Here is an 18,096-nt window from a genome sequence, read left to right on the forward strand (position 1 = left end):
ACACATATCTTTTCAAATTAGTGTTTTTATATTTCTTGGGTGAATACTCAGTAGTGAAATTACTGGATCATACAGTAGTTCTATTTTTAATTTTTTGAGGAAACCTCCATACTGTCTTCCATAGTAGTTGTACCAGTTTGCATTCCCACCAATAGTGCAAGAGGGTTCCTTGTTTTCCCACATCCTGGCAATACTTGCTGTTTCTAGTGTTTTTGATTTTAGTCATTCTAACAGCTATGAGATATCTCATTGTGGTTTTGATTTGCATTTCCCTGATGATGAGTGATGTTGAGCATCTTTTCACGTGTCTGTTGGCCATTTGTGTATTTTTGAAGAAATGTTTGTTCATGTCTTCTGACCATTTTTCAATTGGATTATTCATTTTTTCAGTATTGATTTAAATAAGCTTTATATATTTTGGATGTTAACCCTTCATCAGATATATCATTTGCAAATATCTTCTCCCATTCATTAGATAGCCTTTTAGTTTGTTGACTGTTTCCTTCACTGTGCAGAAGCTTTTTATTTTGATGTTTGATGTAGTCCCAATAATTTATTTTTGCTTTTGTTTCCCTTACCTCAAGAGACATATCTAGAAAAAATATTGCTATTGCTTATTTCAGAGAAATTACTGCCTGTGCTCTCTTCTATGATTTTTATGGTTTCAAGTCTACCATTTATGTCCTTAATCCATTTTGAATTTATTTTTGTGTATGCTGTAAGAAAGTGGTCTAGTTTCATTTGCATGTAGCTATCCAGTTTTCCCAACACCATTTGTTGAAGAGACTGTCATTTCCCCGTTGCATCTTCTTTCCTCCTTTGTCGAAGATTAATTGACTATATAATTGTGGGTTTATTTCTGGATTTTCTATTCTGTTCCATTGATCTATGTGCCTATTTTTTTGCCAGTACCATATAGTATTGATTATGACAGCTTTGTAGTATATCTTAAAATCTAGGATTGTGATACCTCCAGTTTTGTTCTTCTTTTTCAATTGCTTTGGCTATTCAGGGTGTTTTGTGGTTCCATACAAATTTTAGGGTTGTTTTTTCTAGTTCTGTGAAAAATGCTGTTGGTATTTTGATAGGGATTGCATTAAATCTGTAGATTGCTCTGTGTAGCATGGACATTTTTAACAATATTTGTTCTCTCCATCCATGAACAAGACTATCTTTCCATTTCTTTGTGTCATCTTTAATTTCTTTCATCATTGGTTTATAGTTTTCAGAACACAGGCCTTTCACTACCTTGATTAAGTTTATTCCTGGGTATTTTTTTTTTAAAGATTTTATTTATTTATTCGACAGAGATAGAGACAGCCAGAGAGAGAGAGGGAACACAGTCAGGGGGAGTGGGACAGGAAGAAGCAGGCTCATAGCGGAGGAGCCTGATGTGGGGCTCGATCCCATAACGCCGGGATCACGCCCTGAGCTGAAGGCAGACGCTTAACCGCTGTGCCACCCAGGCGCCCCTATTCCTAGGTATTTTATTATCTTTGGTGCAATTATAAATGGCATTGTTTTTTTTAATTTCTCTTTCTGTTAATCATCATTTGTATATGGAAATGCAGTAGATTTCTATACATTGATTTTGTATCCTGTGACTTCACTGAATCATTTATCAGTTCTAGTAGCTTTTTGGTGGAGTCTTTAGGGTTTTCTATTTAGAATATCATGTTATCTGCAAATAGCAAAAGTGACTTCTTCTTTGCTGCTTTGGATGCCTTTATTTTCTTTTTGGTGTCTAATTGCTGTAGCTAGGACTTCCAGTACTATATTAAATAACAGTGGTGAGAGTGGACATCTTTGTCTTGTTCCTGACAATATAGGAAAAGCTCTCAGTTTTTCCCCATTTTGGATGATATTACCTGTGGATTTTTCATAGATGGCCTTTTTTGTGTTGAGGTATGTCACCTTTAAACGTACTTTGTTGAGGGTTTTTATCATGAATGGATGTTGTAGTTTGTCAAATGCTTTTTCTGTATCTATTGAAATAATCATATGGCTTTTATCCATTCTTTTGTTCATAGATGCATCATGTTGATTGATCTGCAAATATTGAACCACCCTTTATCCCAGGAATAAATCTCACTTGGTCATGGTGAATGATTTTTAAATGTATTGTTGGATTTGGTTTGCTAATATTTTGTTGAAGATTTCTGCATCTATGTTCATCAGAGATATTGGCCTGTAGTTCTCTTTTTCTGTAGCATCTTTATCTGGTTTGGTATCAAGGTAATGCTGACTTCAAAGAATGAATTTGAAAGCTTTTCTTCCTCTTTTATTTGTTGGAATTGTTTGAGAATAAGTATTAATTCTTTTTTAAATATTTGGTAGAATTCACCTGTGAAGCCTTCTGGTCCTGGACTTTTGTTCGTTGGGGTTTTCTTTTATTACTGATTTAGTTTCATTGGTAGTAATTGGCCTGTTTTCAAATCTTCTATTTCTTCCTGATTGGGGGTTTTGGGAAGTTATACATTTCTAGGAATTTATCCATTTCTTCTAGGTTGTCCAATTTGTTGGCATATAATTTTTCATAATATTCTCCTATAATTAATTGTTTGTATTTCTGTAGTGTCAAATGTTATTTCTCCTCTTCATTTCTGATTTTGAGACCTCTTTTTGTCCTTCTCTCTCTCTCTCTCTCTATGATGAGTCTGGCTAAAGGTTTATTAATTCATTCATCTTTTCAAAGAGCCAGCTTCTAGTTTCATTGATCTGTTCTATTGGGTTTTTGTGTGTGTGTGTGTATGTGTTCTTTTTAGTTTCTATTTTGTTTATTTTTGCTCTAATCTTTATTATTTCCTTCCTTTTGCTGGGTTTGGGTTTTGTTTATTCTTTTTATAGCTCCTTTAGGTGTAAGGTTAGGTTGTTCATTTGAGATTTTTCTTTGTGAGATAGGCCTGTATTGCTATAAATCTCCATTTTAGAACAGCTTTTGCTGCATCCCGAAGATTTTAGACCATTGCGTTTTCATATTTATTTGTCTCCATGAATTTTTTGATTTCCTCTTTGATTTCTTGGTTGACCCATTCATTGTTTAGTAGCATGTTATTTAACCTAAATATATTTGTGGTCTTTCTAGATTTTTTTCTTGTGGTTGATTTCTAGTTTTAGAGTATTATGGTTGGAAAAGATGCATGGTTCAACTTTGACCTTTTTGAATTTGTTGAGACTTGTCTTGTGGCCTTATATGTGATCTATTCTGGAGAATGTCACACTGCAATTTAAAAGAATATGTATTCTGCTGCTTTAGTATGGAATGTTCTGAATATATCTGTTAAATCGATCTGGCCCATCGTATCATTCAAGGCCACTGTTTCTTTGTTGATTTTCTGTTTGGATGATTTATCCATTGATCTAAGTGGGGTCTTAAAGTTTCCTACTATTATTGCATTATTATCAATTACTTCCTTTATGTTTGTTATTAGTTGCTTTATGTATTAGGGTGCTCCCATGTTGGGTACATAAATATTTACAATTGTTATATCTTCTCGTTGGGTTGTTCCCTGTATGATTATATAGTGCCCTGCTTTATCTCTTATTACAGTCTTTGTTTTAAAGTCTATTTTGTATGATAAAAGTCTTGCTACCCCCCCCCCTTTCTTTTTTCACTTCCTTTTGCATGATAAATGCTTTTCCATCCCTTTACTTCCAATCTGCATAAATCTTTAGGTCTGAAATGATTCTCTTCTAGGTAACATATGCATAGGTCTTGCTTTTTTATCCATTCTGTCACCTTATGTCTTTTGACTGGAGTGTTTAGATGTATTTTGAATATAAGAGACACAGTCTCCAAGTTGGGGAATACTATGTGAGGTAAGGCATGGAATGAGTTCAATAAATAGTGAAATATCTTTTGACATGTAGGAAAATAAATATGGAGCATAAATATGTATTTTCATGTATATGTTATATATTGGTCTGAGATTCTATTCCTGAAAAAAATGTTTCATAAGTTAAAGAGTTTTAAAAACTGCTTTAAAATGATATAGTTAGAAATAGATTATGTGTTTATAACCACTTTCAAATTTGATTCTTTCCCAGTAAATCAGTATTACTTTGTTCATTATTAGAACTGAAAATCTGCTAGGAGAAAGATTTATTTATTTATTTATTTACTTATTTCTTACTTAGCTACCTACTTACACTAAGAACCCTTTAAACACAAAGTTTTGAGCTCAACCCAATCTTCAAGATCATTTAAGAATCTATGCACTTATACAGGCCTACTGTCATTACTAAAAATGCTTTGACAACTGTTCATCAGGAATAGCCTGTGATCTGATTTATCATCTGTACATTGTTAGATTACTAACTTTAGCATTGACTTATTTATTACATTATCATATATTGGTTATTTTTATCCATATTGACAATTTTAAATTGTCACTTCTTAAAAATGCATATATCCTCCAGAATGTTTTTTTAATATCACTTATATTTAAAACAAGGTAATATAATCCCTGAAGCCACTGAAATCTAAATACTTGAAGAAAACCTCCCAAATGTTTATATAATAGCAATAGGATCACATTTCGTGAAAGTCTCCCAAAGTTAATTGCTTTGAAGAGTTTGTAACAGTAATCACTGGTGCATTTTTTAAAAATCAGATATATTAACTCATGTGGCATAGTTTGTCTCTTAGAATAAACTATTTTCCCTTGCTGTTTTATCTCTCGCTTCACCCCCACTTTGATTTTCCCCATCATACAATGCTGAAAGTGCTCTTCTTTACACCTGTTACAGAACTAAATTCTATAGTAGTTTCATTTTATCTCATCACTTCACTGTTGAGGGAAAATTAAGGTAGTCTCAATCACTCTTCTTCACACAAGGATGCCAAAAGCCAGTCATCACAATCTTAGAAGGCTCCATGGTGTATGAAAATGATGCAGAATATTTGTAATAATTATATATAATAATATGCATTAATATATACATGTTTATAAAGATATACACACAAATCAATCAATCAATCAATCTTTTCATCTTTTGTCTATCATCTATCTGTGTCTGAGGATAAAACAGGGTAACCGTATAAAAAAATGCCATGAAATTAGAGACTACCTTCTACAAAGGGGGGTATGAGATATAAAAAATATATGAATATAATTATATTAACTACACATACAACAGTAAATGAAGGAATATTCTTTCTTTATGCCCAAAAACAATTTCCAAACAGTAAATAGATTATTTTATCAATTATGATTTATATTTAATTTTCTAAAATCTTTCTGGGGACATGATAGAAGGAAGGAAAACAAAGAGCTTTAGAAATAAGGGAAATTGTGATGCAATTTAGTCATTAAAACTGTATGATTACAGGTGGAGTACAAAAGTTCTTGTATTTTTTACATTTTCTAAATTGAACATATTTTGAACATTAGAAGAAAATAAAAGTAAATATAAAGTCTACCTCTGAATAGCTATTAGTTGTTTGTGTTAATCTGCATTCAACAAAAACAAGAACCATTTTAAAAGATGAGTGAATATTTTGTGTAAGACAAGTCATTCTTTTTTTTAATGTTTTAAATATTTTATTTCTTTATTTATTTGAGAGAGAGTGTGTGCAAGCAGGGGGAGGAGCAGACAGAAAGGGACAAGCAGACTCCATGCTGAGTGTGGAGCCCAACATGGGGCTCAATCCCATGACCCTGAGATCACAACCTGAGCCAAAATCAAGAGCCGCCTGGGCATTCTTGAGAAGTCATTCTTAAATGAATACTCCACATGATAGAACACTTTGAACTTCTGTACTTCTCTCAGTGTGACTTGGGTAATTCAATAGAAAGATGACCAATGGTCTAGTAAATCTATTTATGTCTTCGTATCTCAGTTGCATCTATTCTCTTTTTTTGTATATATGTATATTTGAGATATAAGTCTATATAGGAAATATTAGTGAATTATTACTTTTTGTTTCTAAAATAACACTTTTTTGTTGTTATTGCTGCATGTCTTCTTCCTAGGGAGATTATGGTGGCCCACTTGTTTGTGAACAACATAAAATGAGAATGGTTCTTGGTGTCATTGTTCCTGGTCGTGGATGTGCCATACCAAATCGTCCTGGCATTTTTGTCCGAGTAGCATATTACGCAAAATGGATACACAAAATTATATTAACGTATAAGATACCACAGTCATAGCTGATATAACCATGTCTGAAGCTTCCATCAACACAATTCTCTTTTACATGAAGATTTCGAAGAACATGGAATTAAAATGTCACTTAAAGCAATCCTAAGACAACTACTTGAGTGATAAGTTTGTTAAGATACTCATTAATATTTATGGGTGTTTTCTGTTGTTTTGTTTGTCAGTGTTATTTTGTAAATGTTGAAGTGAACTAAGGTACATGCAAGTGTAGTAACATATCTCCTGAAGATACTTGAATGGATTAAAAACTGCAAAGGTATAATTGCTGGATGATAAAAGATTTAATGGAAAAGTTCAATTAATCTCTCTACGCTGCTTTCCAGGTTAGTTTATGAACAAACTATACGTTAAACATTATTTTAACCTCACAAAGACAATTTATACCTTTGTCCTTAAGTTGTAACTCTATATTAAATTATATTACCTTTCATACGCCATACATTATATGTCATTCATTTCTCCTCATTGTGTATCCTCTAATACTGGTCCACATACTTTCCACAAAATCATGTGCCCATCTATGCAGACCTGGGTATACATGTGCATACACTAGAGTTCAAATTATGGTATATCTAATGTAACCTCTAAATATTCTAAAGCATGTACCTGTAGTTTTTCCTTAAGAGAAAAACAGAAATTTCTAAAGACCAGTAGAAATTTTAAGGAGAGGTGCAAGATAGAAGTGACCAGCTCATTCTCTCTCTATAATCTGCAGATGACCTCTATTGGTTGACATTTAAGGTGTGGTCATGACCCACAAAGTTAAGTAACACCTAATCTAAGTGTTTAAATATATTTATTATCCTAGTCATTGTGTAGTTTCTAATTCTTAAAGGGAAGAGGGTAATATGTGTATTAGTATTATTCTTTCCCTCAAATTTAGGGACCCTTATTTATGCAAGGTATTTTTAGATCTACTTTCCTAAAGTATTTTCTTTATTATTCTTAGGTAATTGTCTAATTGAAGCTTAAAAAAGTATTTAAGTAGGTTAATTCTAAGACTTGCTGCTGTGACTGGCGTGTAGCTCACCTTCTTTAAATTTTAAAAAATTATTTCAGAAGAAAATTTCCATATGTCTCCAAAGATTTGTAAATAGACTTTCATCAAACTACGAATTAAAGTATATATTGAAGAAAAAAAAAATCAGGATGCCTTTCTCAACCTGAAAGTTTTTTAGCCTAATGAAACTTTACTCAAGTAAAGGGAAAAAAATATAAAAGGAAAGGAAAGGAACTAGCTTGTCTAACCTCTGAATTCAATTTTTTTTAAAGGGGCGTCAATTCTCCAAAATGAAATATTTTACGAAAATTTCATTTTATCTTATTTCATTTTACATAAATCTTTTGAATGCTATGCGGAATATTCATTCAAATTTTGTATTCTGTTTCATAACACCAAATCATCATATTTATTATTGTATTTGGCATGATTAACAAAAATCCTGTATTTGTCAAGAAATGAGACAACAAGTTCTAATAGGATAGGATGTGAATTTTCACAAAATCATCCTGTACAAATTTAAAAATAATTTGTGATTCCAATCCAGTATCCCCATTTCTCTAATTTGTTTCTCTTGAATGATATCAATTAAGGCCAGAGATCCAAACAATGCTCTCAAAGCTTCACAGGACACTGTTCAATCTCGAGTAAAATGCTTTTTAAATTTACTTGAAAGCTTAGTCCACAGAGTATAGGACAGCAAATCCAGAAATACCTATACAAATCCAAAAATATTATCCAAATTGTGCCATACAAATTGAACATACTGTAATAAGATATGTTATGGTATCAAGAAACAGTGAAAGCAAGGAGAGATCCGAAAAGTTGTCAGTCCACATCATCTTCTTTAATTGTATTTTTCTTTCCTTATGTGATATATGATTTTAATAAAAACATTAGGAATTTCAAAGGCATATTGTCCCAAAATTAAAGTATTTTTCAGTTTTTTCTTGATGAACTGGCAAAATTTGATTAAATCACATATTAATGATATTTGTAGAACATTTATGAAATTCTAATACAACTAAATACTCACATTTTAAGATATTTCTTTTTCTTGTCTTTCCCTCTAAATTTCCATGGAAAGAGAGCTAGGGATTACCTAGACACAAGATGCAGCTAACTTTTTAGATATTTTGAACTCAATGTTTTCCATTTTATTAAAGGGTGAAAACATACCACCAATAAAACATCAGACATGGTGCACTAAGCAGTCTAGCTTTGGGAAGTTCTCTTTGTAATAGGGGAGATCAGTAGAATTGACAATGAAAGCAAGATGAACAAGATCCATGTGATCTTAGGTGGTAGGACAATCAATAATCATGTCATTTTTCTCTGGCAAAAGATACTATTTCCTGGGCATTCTTTTCTTAATAAGTGACAAAAATGAAAAATCCAACATATCCAAAATCCATTGTATTTTGAGTAATGGACAAAAAGATCTTTTAAATTAGAAATTTTCAATGTTATTTTTGTTTGGGTTGTTTGAATAATGGTTATGTGCTATTGTAACTGTGGACATTTTTTTATGTCTGCCAGGAATAGTAATGTAAAATTCAAATATTTGTCATAATGCCTCTGCCGTGCAGAAGGGATGATAATCCTTTTGTATACTTCTTTAATTTTATTGTAAAATATGTAATGAGTTTTACCTATTTGCTGTGGGCAGGTCCTCAGTAAAATGGTTTATATTGAGTCAATCTCTAATATTAACAGGCTCTTGCTTGCTATCTAAGTGTTTCAAACTATGGGAAACCTGAGACACTGGAAGGCAAGAAAAATAACAATAATGGCATGTGATAGCAAAAATTGTATTTCACTTATTCCTGTGAATATTTCCTGTTGGTACCAATGGTACTATACAAAGTGAATGTTATAGCCACAACATTCTCTTGGGGGGAAAAAAGCACTGTCAAGAAGTTGTCATTTTGTTGTTGTTTCTAAATATTTTCTCTCTTTTTTAAAAGAAAAACTAGCTTTGCAATATAGAAATCATGAGGTAAAGAATTTTAATAAACTCTCATACTAAAAAACTTTAAATTGATTTGCTGTTTCCAAATATAACTTTTAATTATATCCTGTATTTATAGACAAACTCATTTGAACGATAAAGTTAACTTGAATAAAAAGACATAGTCTATGTGTAAATACTTCTCGCAATAAAGTTCAAAAAGAAGTTACCTTCCAATGTTCAACTGAGTTTTGTACTAAGAATTTACTAATAAAAAAAAAAAAAGTTAAAATTTTCCGGTCCCCAAAATCTTGACAGTGTATTTTAAGTAAGTTCATTTCCATTTGCACAGAAAGTTTCTGTCTTAGGAAACTGAAAATGGAATACTGTGGATGTTATGACTGTTTGTCTTGGTGTAAATAGGAAATTGATAAGCTGCCTATTGAATGGTATAGCTGGATGCTTACCCAAAAAGGGAGCACTGTGGTTATGACTTGTATATAAAGTTCGTGTAGTTAATAAAGTTGCTATTTTTATAACCATGATTATATTATTATTATTAATAATAATAAAATATTTTATCAAAATGCTTCCTTTCTCTTATTATAATTATCTGCATGGACATATTTGAATCTGCCCTAGGGCTTAACGCAGAAAACAACAATGATCTCTTGACAGAAATTACATATACTTTATTGCAAGAAATACTAGAACTAAGACAAATAATCATTATTTTATTCCAACTTCTATCCATGGCATTATCAGTGGTCTTCAGTAAACCATTAATCTCTATGCACTTTGATTTCTCCCACTGTAATATACAATTATTTAGTCATTTTCATATTTGCTAGAATGATGCTGTGATATAACTAGCTAATATAAGCAAAATATTGTCGTGAAGGATTATCTAAATTCCTTTACCATATCACTATATATCACAAAAGTAATTGCAAATGATTCAATTAACCAATCAATATATCTTTAAAATATGCATTAAATTCAGAATAACTGTGAATCCAACGGACTCACCTAATTCAAACTGAAAGCAAATATGGAAGAACAAATTATCAATTGATATAACCAAATGGAGCTCTGTAACACTATTAATTATTTCAGGTTATATTTCCTCTTCCCCAAAAAAGTTGCACTATTAATTTTCTGGCATAGATACCTATCTCAAGTGATGATTAATATATCTAACTCTAGAGCCCCTGATAGTATCTGATCTTCCTAATGATTATCATCTAAGCAAAATATATGCATTTATTCAGTTCTGTTATCAGTATTTCTGGTAGCGGTATCAAAGAACATTTCAAATACGTATATTGTTGATTTATCTAAGTTTGGATTTTTTTTCTTCTCTTTTTTAAGAACTCCATTCCATTCTAAACCTATATTCTGCTATTTTATTTTATTTTATTTTATTTTATTTTATTTTTAAAGATTTTATTTATTTATTTGACAGAGAGAGAGACAGCCAGCAAGAGAGGGAACACAAGCAGGGGGAGTGGGAGAGGAAGAAGCAGGCTCCCAGAGGAGGAGCCTGATGTGGGGCTCGATCCCATAACGCCAGGATCACGCCCTGAGCCGAAGGCAGACGCTTAACCGCTGTGCCACCCAGGCGCCCCTAAATTCTGCTATTTTAAATAGAATAGTCCAGGAAACCTTCCCTAAGAGATGGTATTTGAACAGGCGTGAAAGAGCAAGCTAGGTAAATATCTAGGGTATAATAAAAAAAAAAAAGGACAATATTTTTGTTGGTTTCTTATTATATTTTATTTATTTACTCTTATAAATTGTAATGCTTTAATTAGTCCCATTTGTCAGTGTCCTGAATAGAATCACCTTAGTTTGCATTTCCTCAATGTTTTAGTTCAGGAGGTTCATTGTTATTCTATTTCATTATTTTCCTCACAGGGACCATGCTTAATCTATACAACCCTAAAAGCACTTTCTATGTCATTTCACCAAATTACAACTCTTTCGTGTAAAATCCAGATTAAAAAAATATAAAATATATTAAAATATATTTTGTCTTATTCTACACAGTCTCATCTATCTATCATCTCTATCTATCTATCTATCTATCTATCTATCTATCATCTATCTATCTATCTAGTTCCTTATATTCACAAATATCTCAATTGCAAGAGTATTTTAGGAGAGCTGAAATTTAAAAGTAATTTCAATATAAAAGAATATTTGTAGTAATTTGGTTAAAGTTTACATACACTCCTATGAAGAAAATGTTACTGCCTGAACCACATCTAAGCAAGGCAGAAAATACTGAGCAAAGTAAATAATTCAAAAGAAGTGTGTGATTATAGATTATACGTATTATTTTACACTTTTAAAAAGGTAGAGAACAACATTAAAACAAAACAAAACCTATCAATCTGACATATTATCTAATTCCAAACTGACTTTGGACCCTCATTTCTCTCAAATACTCCTGAACACCCATCACCTAATTTTTATTATTTCATTTCACATCATAAATGTCTTCACTTTTAAACTTCATGCCATGGGACACCTGGGTGGCTCAGTTAGTTAAGCCTCTGCCTTTGGCTCAGGTCATGATCCCAGGGTCCTGAGAAGGAGTCCCCCAACGGGCTCCCTGCTCAGGAGGGAGCCTGCCTCTCCCTCTGCCTGCTGCTCCCCCTGCTTGTGCCCTCTCTCTGTCTGACAAATGAATAAATAAAATCTTTAAAAAAGAATAAACTTCATCCCTGTATTCAAACAGTCCCTGTGAATACCAGGCTTCTCTTTAACACCCCCAGCCTTCAAAAGTCACATAATTTCCCTTGTGAATCCATTCTCAACATCTTTTATCTAGAAGTCATTACTTCTTCAGCTCTAGGCTGGGTTTGCTGATGGTTTCTTTCCACTTGTTATAGAGTCTGCCCATGACTGCATGAGATTTATTTTGTTTTGTTTTATTCTGCTTTGTTTTTAATGTGCAAACTGCCTCCACTCAGTGTGAGCTGCTTGGAGACATCAGCAATGTCTTGTTATTAATATTTGTATATTCTTTATTTTGCACAGTGCTTCACCTGTAATGATACTCTATAAATATTTTACAATTATTAATACTCTATAATCCACCCTCTTTTTGAAAGTTTATCAGAGACATGCAATTTTTGTAAAAATTAAGCAACTCTCAGTGAGGGTTAAGAATTTTAGGGTTTCATATTTAATTACATTATTTAGATTTGAATTAGTAGGTAGGACTATTTTTCAATGGTCTATTGCATTTCATACACTAGAGCATGCAGCTGGAAAAGAGAGGAGTTATTAACTCTGAAGAGTTTATACCTTTATATTTGCAAATGCAGTTATTAAAAATAAAAATGGAGAACTAGATTGTAGCTTGATAATGGATGCAGGTGTTTACTTCACATAGCCTGATACAGTTTTGATTATGTCTGTGAATGTTTTTCCATCTGAGTTTCTTCCACAAAGCATTGATGTCATAACATTGAGGGGAAAAGGATCGTATCAATTATTGCAAAAATATTCCGAGGCAACAACAGTCTACTCATTACATATGTGCAAATATGCCATCTGCTGTGCATTGAGAAGTTTCACAATATTGTTACTCAATTAGCAAAAGGTTTTCATTTGATGAATTTTCTTAACTGAGAGAAATCAACTTGGGTAACATGGTGCAATGAAATGAAATGGGGAAAAGGGAGACAAATATTCATATTTTTTTCATTTATTCTTGAAGCTTTACAAAAATATTGTCCAGCTTTCAGTACTCTGATTTTTTTAAGTGGCTTAAATTCAAATGCAGTGATAGTTTAGAATATAAGACTATACCCTAAAACAAAGATTTTATAGATCATCAAAGAAAAATAATGAAAATTGACACTATGGGATTATAAAAGTGATTAAGGATCTTTAGAGGAGAGACGAAAGGGTGCACTTTAGTTGTTTAAAGAGTTATTCTGAGAGGAAATGTTCCGGTCCTTCTGGTTAAGAGAGTAAGAATTTGGGGGAAATAAGATTGATGTTTCAGTCAGAAAGTTTAGGTACTAAGCAGAACCATCTCATTCATGAACTCATGGAAGCTCTTACTCTGGATATTTCTTAAAATGGAAATATTTCTTCAATGACTTAAGTAAGCTTTACCCAATCTGGTCTCTCATGGAACACTATTCTGCAGGACATTTTAAAGCTGTAATGAAAACAAAATGGGGCTTGAATAACTTTTAGAAATGCTGGAAAATTTTATACAGGTCACTTGGTTGCAGAGATCTCAAGGACCTTTGGATGATCATGTGTATTTTGAAGCTCCATGAGAGAGTATGGTATGGCAAATTCTTCAAATTTGCTATACTACAGAACTGCCTTAAAATTATGTAAACAATAGTTACACGTTTAGCACAACAAATTTGCTAAATATTGTCTAGGAAAACTAGATTTACATATTTATTTTCTGAATAGGAGTCAGTGGTAACTATATAGTTTGTGATTTCTACTGTCTTTTATAATCTACAATGAGTTTCTTCTCTAAAAAAAAATCTCCCAGCAATCTTTCCTTTGGCAATTTTTTGCTTTTTTTATACTCAATTTGAGTAAAATTCAGACACTTAGGAAGAGTTGAGGCATATTTTTCCTGACATATGTATTCCATCTATTTGACCTTTCATATACTATTATAACATAAGGGGTGCCTGGGTGGCTCAGATGGTTAAGCATCTGCCTTTGGCTCAAGTCATGATCCCAGGGTCCTGGGGTAGAGCTCAGCAGGGAATCTGCTTCTTCCTCTCCCTCTACTGTTCCCCCTGCTTGTACTCTCTCGCTCTCTCTGTCAAATAAATACATAAAATCTTTAAAAAAAAAGTATTTAAAAAATATCCTTAACATAAAAACAAAAATATGAAGATAATACCATTTCACCCACCCAGAACTTTAAAAAAAAAAAAGACAAAAAAGTGTAATATTTTCCCATGTTACCAGCCCTAACAATGTCCCCCCATCAGCTGAAATTTCCAGTTGGAAATGGGAGCGTTAAGGAGGAAAAAGATGAGTAAATGTTATAAAAGAAAAGAAAATGAAAAGAGGAAAAGGAAGGCAAAAAGAAAACCTGAAGGGGAGCTGGGGGAAGTTTTCTGGGGGTCCTTACATGTACCCAGAAGTAAAGTCAACAAAAAGATCTAAAGCATTATTCATTAGCCTCTTTCCTTCTTAGTCATAACTATCTGCATTTCCCAGATCCACTCGTAATCACTAAGTGTAATGAGTCATCCTAAGATAAACAAACATAGAGTCTGAGCATAGATCATCAGCATTCACAGTCAATGTCCCATTTTTATTCTTTCATTTTCTCCATCCCTTTTTTATTTGCTGCCTCCATCAATTATATCTTAACTGTGATCCAAAGTAACAGGGAAAAACAAAGCCTTCTCTGTGTTAATGTCACTCTCTAACGCATTACAACACTTGTCTCCACGTCAAGGGCTTCAGCATCTTTTCATTGCCAAAACTTACAGGTGAACTTGGCTGGAACTACAGCAGGGCAGCTAAACAGGGAGGAACTGAAGTACAGATGGAGGTACAAAGGCAAGAGCTTAACCGTCTACTTGACATCACTTCTTGGATGTGCTGTCACCGTCTAAACCAAATGTATCCAAAACTAAACACCAATCCCTTCCCTTCCTTCAATTTTCTCCTCCATAAAAGGCACATTAATCTGGTTTACTCAAACCAGAATCCAGAAAGTTAGTTTTTACTTATTTTGTGTCTCCCTGCCTATATCCAAACAATTCCAAGAGACTGATTTTGTTTCCTGAATATATGCTTCATCATTCACATGCCTTCATCTCCAGTGGCTCCACCTTGATCCAAGCCACAATTCTCTTTTGCCTTCATTACTACAATAATATCAAAGCATTTCTCCACATATATTCCAAACCATTTTCTAACCAGTTTCTAAAGCACACATTTTAAAATACAGCTGTGGGGGCGTCTGGGTGGCTCAGTCGTTTAGCGTCTGCCTTCATCTCAGGGCATGATCCCAGGCCTGGGATCGAGCCCCATATTGGGCTCCCTGCTCAGCAGGAAGCCTGCTTCTCCCTCTCCCACTCCCCCTGCTTGTGTTCCTTCTCTCGCTGCCTCTCTCTCTGTCAAACGAATAAATAAAATCTTTAAAAAATAAAATAAAATAAAATAAAATAAAATAAAATAAAATAAAATAAAATAAAACAAAAAAATAAAATACAGCTGTGTCATTCTAGTGCTTAAAATCCTTCAGTGATTTCCAATTGGCCTACCAATACCTATATGGACCGTCCTTGACTGTTCAACTCATCCATCACCTCTTTTCCTTTTGCCCACTACATTTTGGCTACTTCAGACTCTTTCCATCCTAAGGCTAGGTTAAGCTCTTTCCCTTCTCGAAGCCTTTGCATCTGCTATTCTTTCTGCCTGAAATTACCTCCTCCCCACACTGACTAATACCTATTTCATCCTTCAGCTTAAATGTCACCAATTGTCCCCCCACCCACTCTCCTGACTCAGTTACACATTGCGCATCTGAAAGTATGATATACTTCCATTTCAGAACACTTACCTCAGTTATAATCAAGTTGGTTGATATTTGCATATATATGCATATATATGTATATATAAATGTATATATATTTTTTCTCCCGTTTGACTGTAAGCTCCATGAGAACATGGGCTAGGTCTAAATTCTTCACACATTTATCTTCAGTACTGGCTAAGCCCTATGTGATAAATATTTGTTACATGGATGTATCAGTAATTATCAGTAATTATCTGCTTGCAAATGCTTTTTTACCCCCTCTGTTCAATTCCAAAATATAATGACATATACAATCTCTAAATTTTATTATTTAAAATAGTAATATCTTTGAATTCTTTTCATGGTAGTGTTGGGAGGTGATTTCTACCAGCTTTTGTCATACACTTTTGTTGACATAAAACATGTCAGCAAATATTTATCTATCATTTACTATGATTGTACTAGGCACTGGAAACATAATAGTGAATAAATAAAACTTGGTCCCTACCCTCACTATAAATACAGACAAGTATGGGAGACAAGCACAAAATAAGAACATGAAAGTGGTAACTGAGAAGTGCAAAGAGCTTCTGGAATATTCAGCATGATTTGGTTGAGCTTTTTGGCTCATCTTTCCTTAATCTTCTGTGTTGTTGTAGTCTTAAATCCTGCCAATGTGAATATTATTTTTCTATTTTTTGAACACTTCCATCATTGCATTACTAATTGTTTAAGTCTAGAGTTACTTTTATCTTCCCCTTTCTCTGTTCAATTTTTCCAGGTTCCTAATTTTTCAAATCCTACCCCTTTCTTCCTCACATTCCCAAGAATCTTATGACACTTTTAGTAGATTCAGAGAGGTTTATACCTTTACTATCAAGAAAATAACATAACTTCTCAAATGGTGAGAACACTAGCAATTATAAAGGTTTGAGATGAAATTATAAAGGTTTCTTTTGCTAGCGTAAGACTGATAAGTGTTTTATCATCATAAGTTTTTAATTATATTTGAAGATGATCTAATAATAATACATAATACTTATTCAGTGGTTTCTATTTGCCAGGCTCTGTTTTATCTCATCTAATCATCATTACAATGTTACATAGGCAAGTTTTATAACTATATCCATTTTAGAGAAAAGGAAGTGTTCAAATAATTTGTAATAAAAATGCTCTTGGGGCATATTTTTAATATTAAATCTCTTTGACCCTTTCCTTCCATTCTGTTGAATAAACGTTTAATTTAATTATTTTCCTGAAAAGTAGGGGAAAAAGGGAAATTCTTATTTAAACAAGAAAACGTTGCTATCATCTGTGCAGGATATGAGCAAGAAGCTATTCAGAGGTCAAACTGTTTTTCATGTACTCCTGGCCCAGAGTTCTGTGAGGCATCAACTAAAGGACCATGGCCTCCTCACCATCAGATATGACTGGCTAAAGTACGAATTGTTTGTAATATTAAGTACTATGGAATTGAAGGTTAGGAAGGTAAGGGGGCTAGTTTAGAAGGGGAATCTTCTTTATCTTTGATGGGAGAGGGGGTATAGCTATTGACAAAGAAAAGCAACAGGCTTGTGACATAGAAATAGTAAGAACCTTAGAGAAACATGTAGTAGGGTAAGAATTCAAAGGTGGTTCATATAGGGGGAAAAAAGCCCAGACTTTATTCGGAAGCAATGAAAAGAAGTAATGGTGCCTGCCCTTTATTGTAGATACCAGAGGGTGTTTTATGAAAGAGGGAAACACCTTCAAAGGCAATTATAATCTTTTATGTAGGGCCACTGCAGTCTCAGAAAAAATATGATTTGCCTATTTATTTTTTGCATTATATTAAACATGGAATCTGACAGCTGCAAAGACATGTTAAAAATCACCTCTTTGATTTACAGAGGGGGGAAAAAAGAGAAAAGTGAAATGACTTGTCCATGGTCACACAGCTAGAGGCAGAGCCAGTCCTGGAAACAAAATCTCCTTTTTTTAATTCAATACCTTGATTCTACTATTTACTTATTTTCAAACTGAGATCATAAATATGAAGAACATAAGAGTCAAAACCTCAAAAGAACTGAAGTACTTAAAAAGAATTATACAAGAATAGTTAAAAAACAAACAAGCAAAAAAACCACTTAAAATGCTGCCCAAGCAAAAGTGAAGTCCGGTTTACTTTATAGCCTAAAGGGATGTGGACAAAGTCCTCGTAGAGAGAGCCTATCCCAGGTAGAGATCTAGCAGACTCCACCATAAGGAGTGAGACAAGGTGGTTGTCATTTGGCTTCTTCGTTCCCCAGTGCAGTTTGTGATCTGACCCTATCCCTGACTGGGAAGAAGCCTTCTAAGGACAAGCTGGGGGGATTAATTTTCTCACAAAAATGGAATGACAGTAAGGCCATCCTTCCCAACTTGTGGGGAAATAAACCTGCTGGGGCTAACCAATTCAGGAATCTGCAAGAG

The 18,096-nt window shown here is 33.3% G+C and overlaps 1 protein-coding gene across 3 annotated transcripts in view; it reads left to right on the top strand.

Moving 5' to 3' along the window:
- HGF (hepatocyte growth factor) overlaps positions 1-9,700 on the top strand; it is a 79,171-nt gene extending 69,471 nt beyond the window's left edge. For all 3 annotated transcript variants that reach the window (XM_045793376.2, XM_045793375.2, XM_087861137.1), the window contains one exon: positions 5,976-9,700. In XM_045793376.2, coding sequence (XP_045649332.1) covers positions 5,976-6,152 — 177 coding nt within the window. In that variant the 3' untranslated portion in view covers positions 6,153-9,700. The remainder of the gene's footprint in view (positions 1-5,975) is intronic.
- The last annotated feature ends 8,396 nt before the right edge of the window (positions 9,701-18,096 follow it).

The sequence above is a fragment of the Ursus americanus genome, chromosome 3 (genome assembly GCF_024610735.1).
Source record: "Ursus americanus isolate L20-20 chromosome 3, mUrsAme1.1.p, whole genome shotgun sequence".
Classification (NCBI taxonomy): domain Eukaryota; kingdom Metazoa; phylum Chordata; class Mammalia; order Carnivora; family Ursidae; genus Ursus; species Ursus americanus.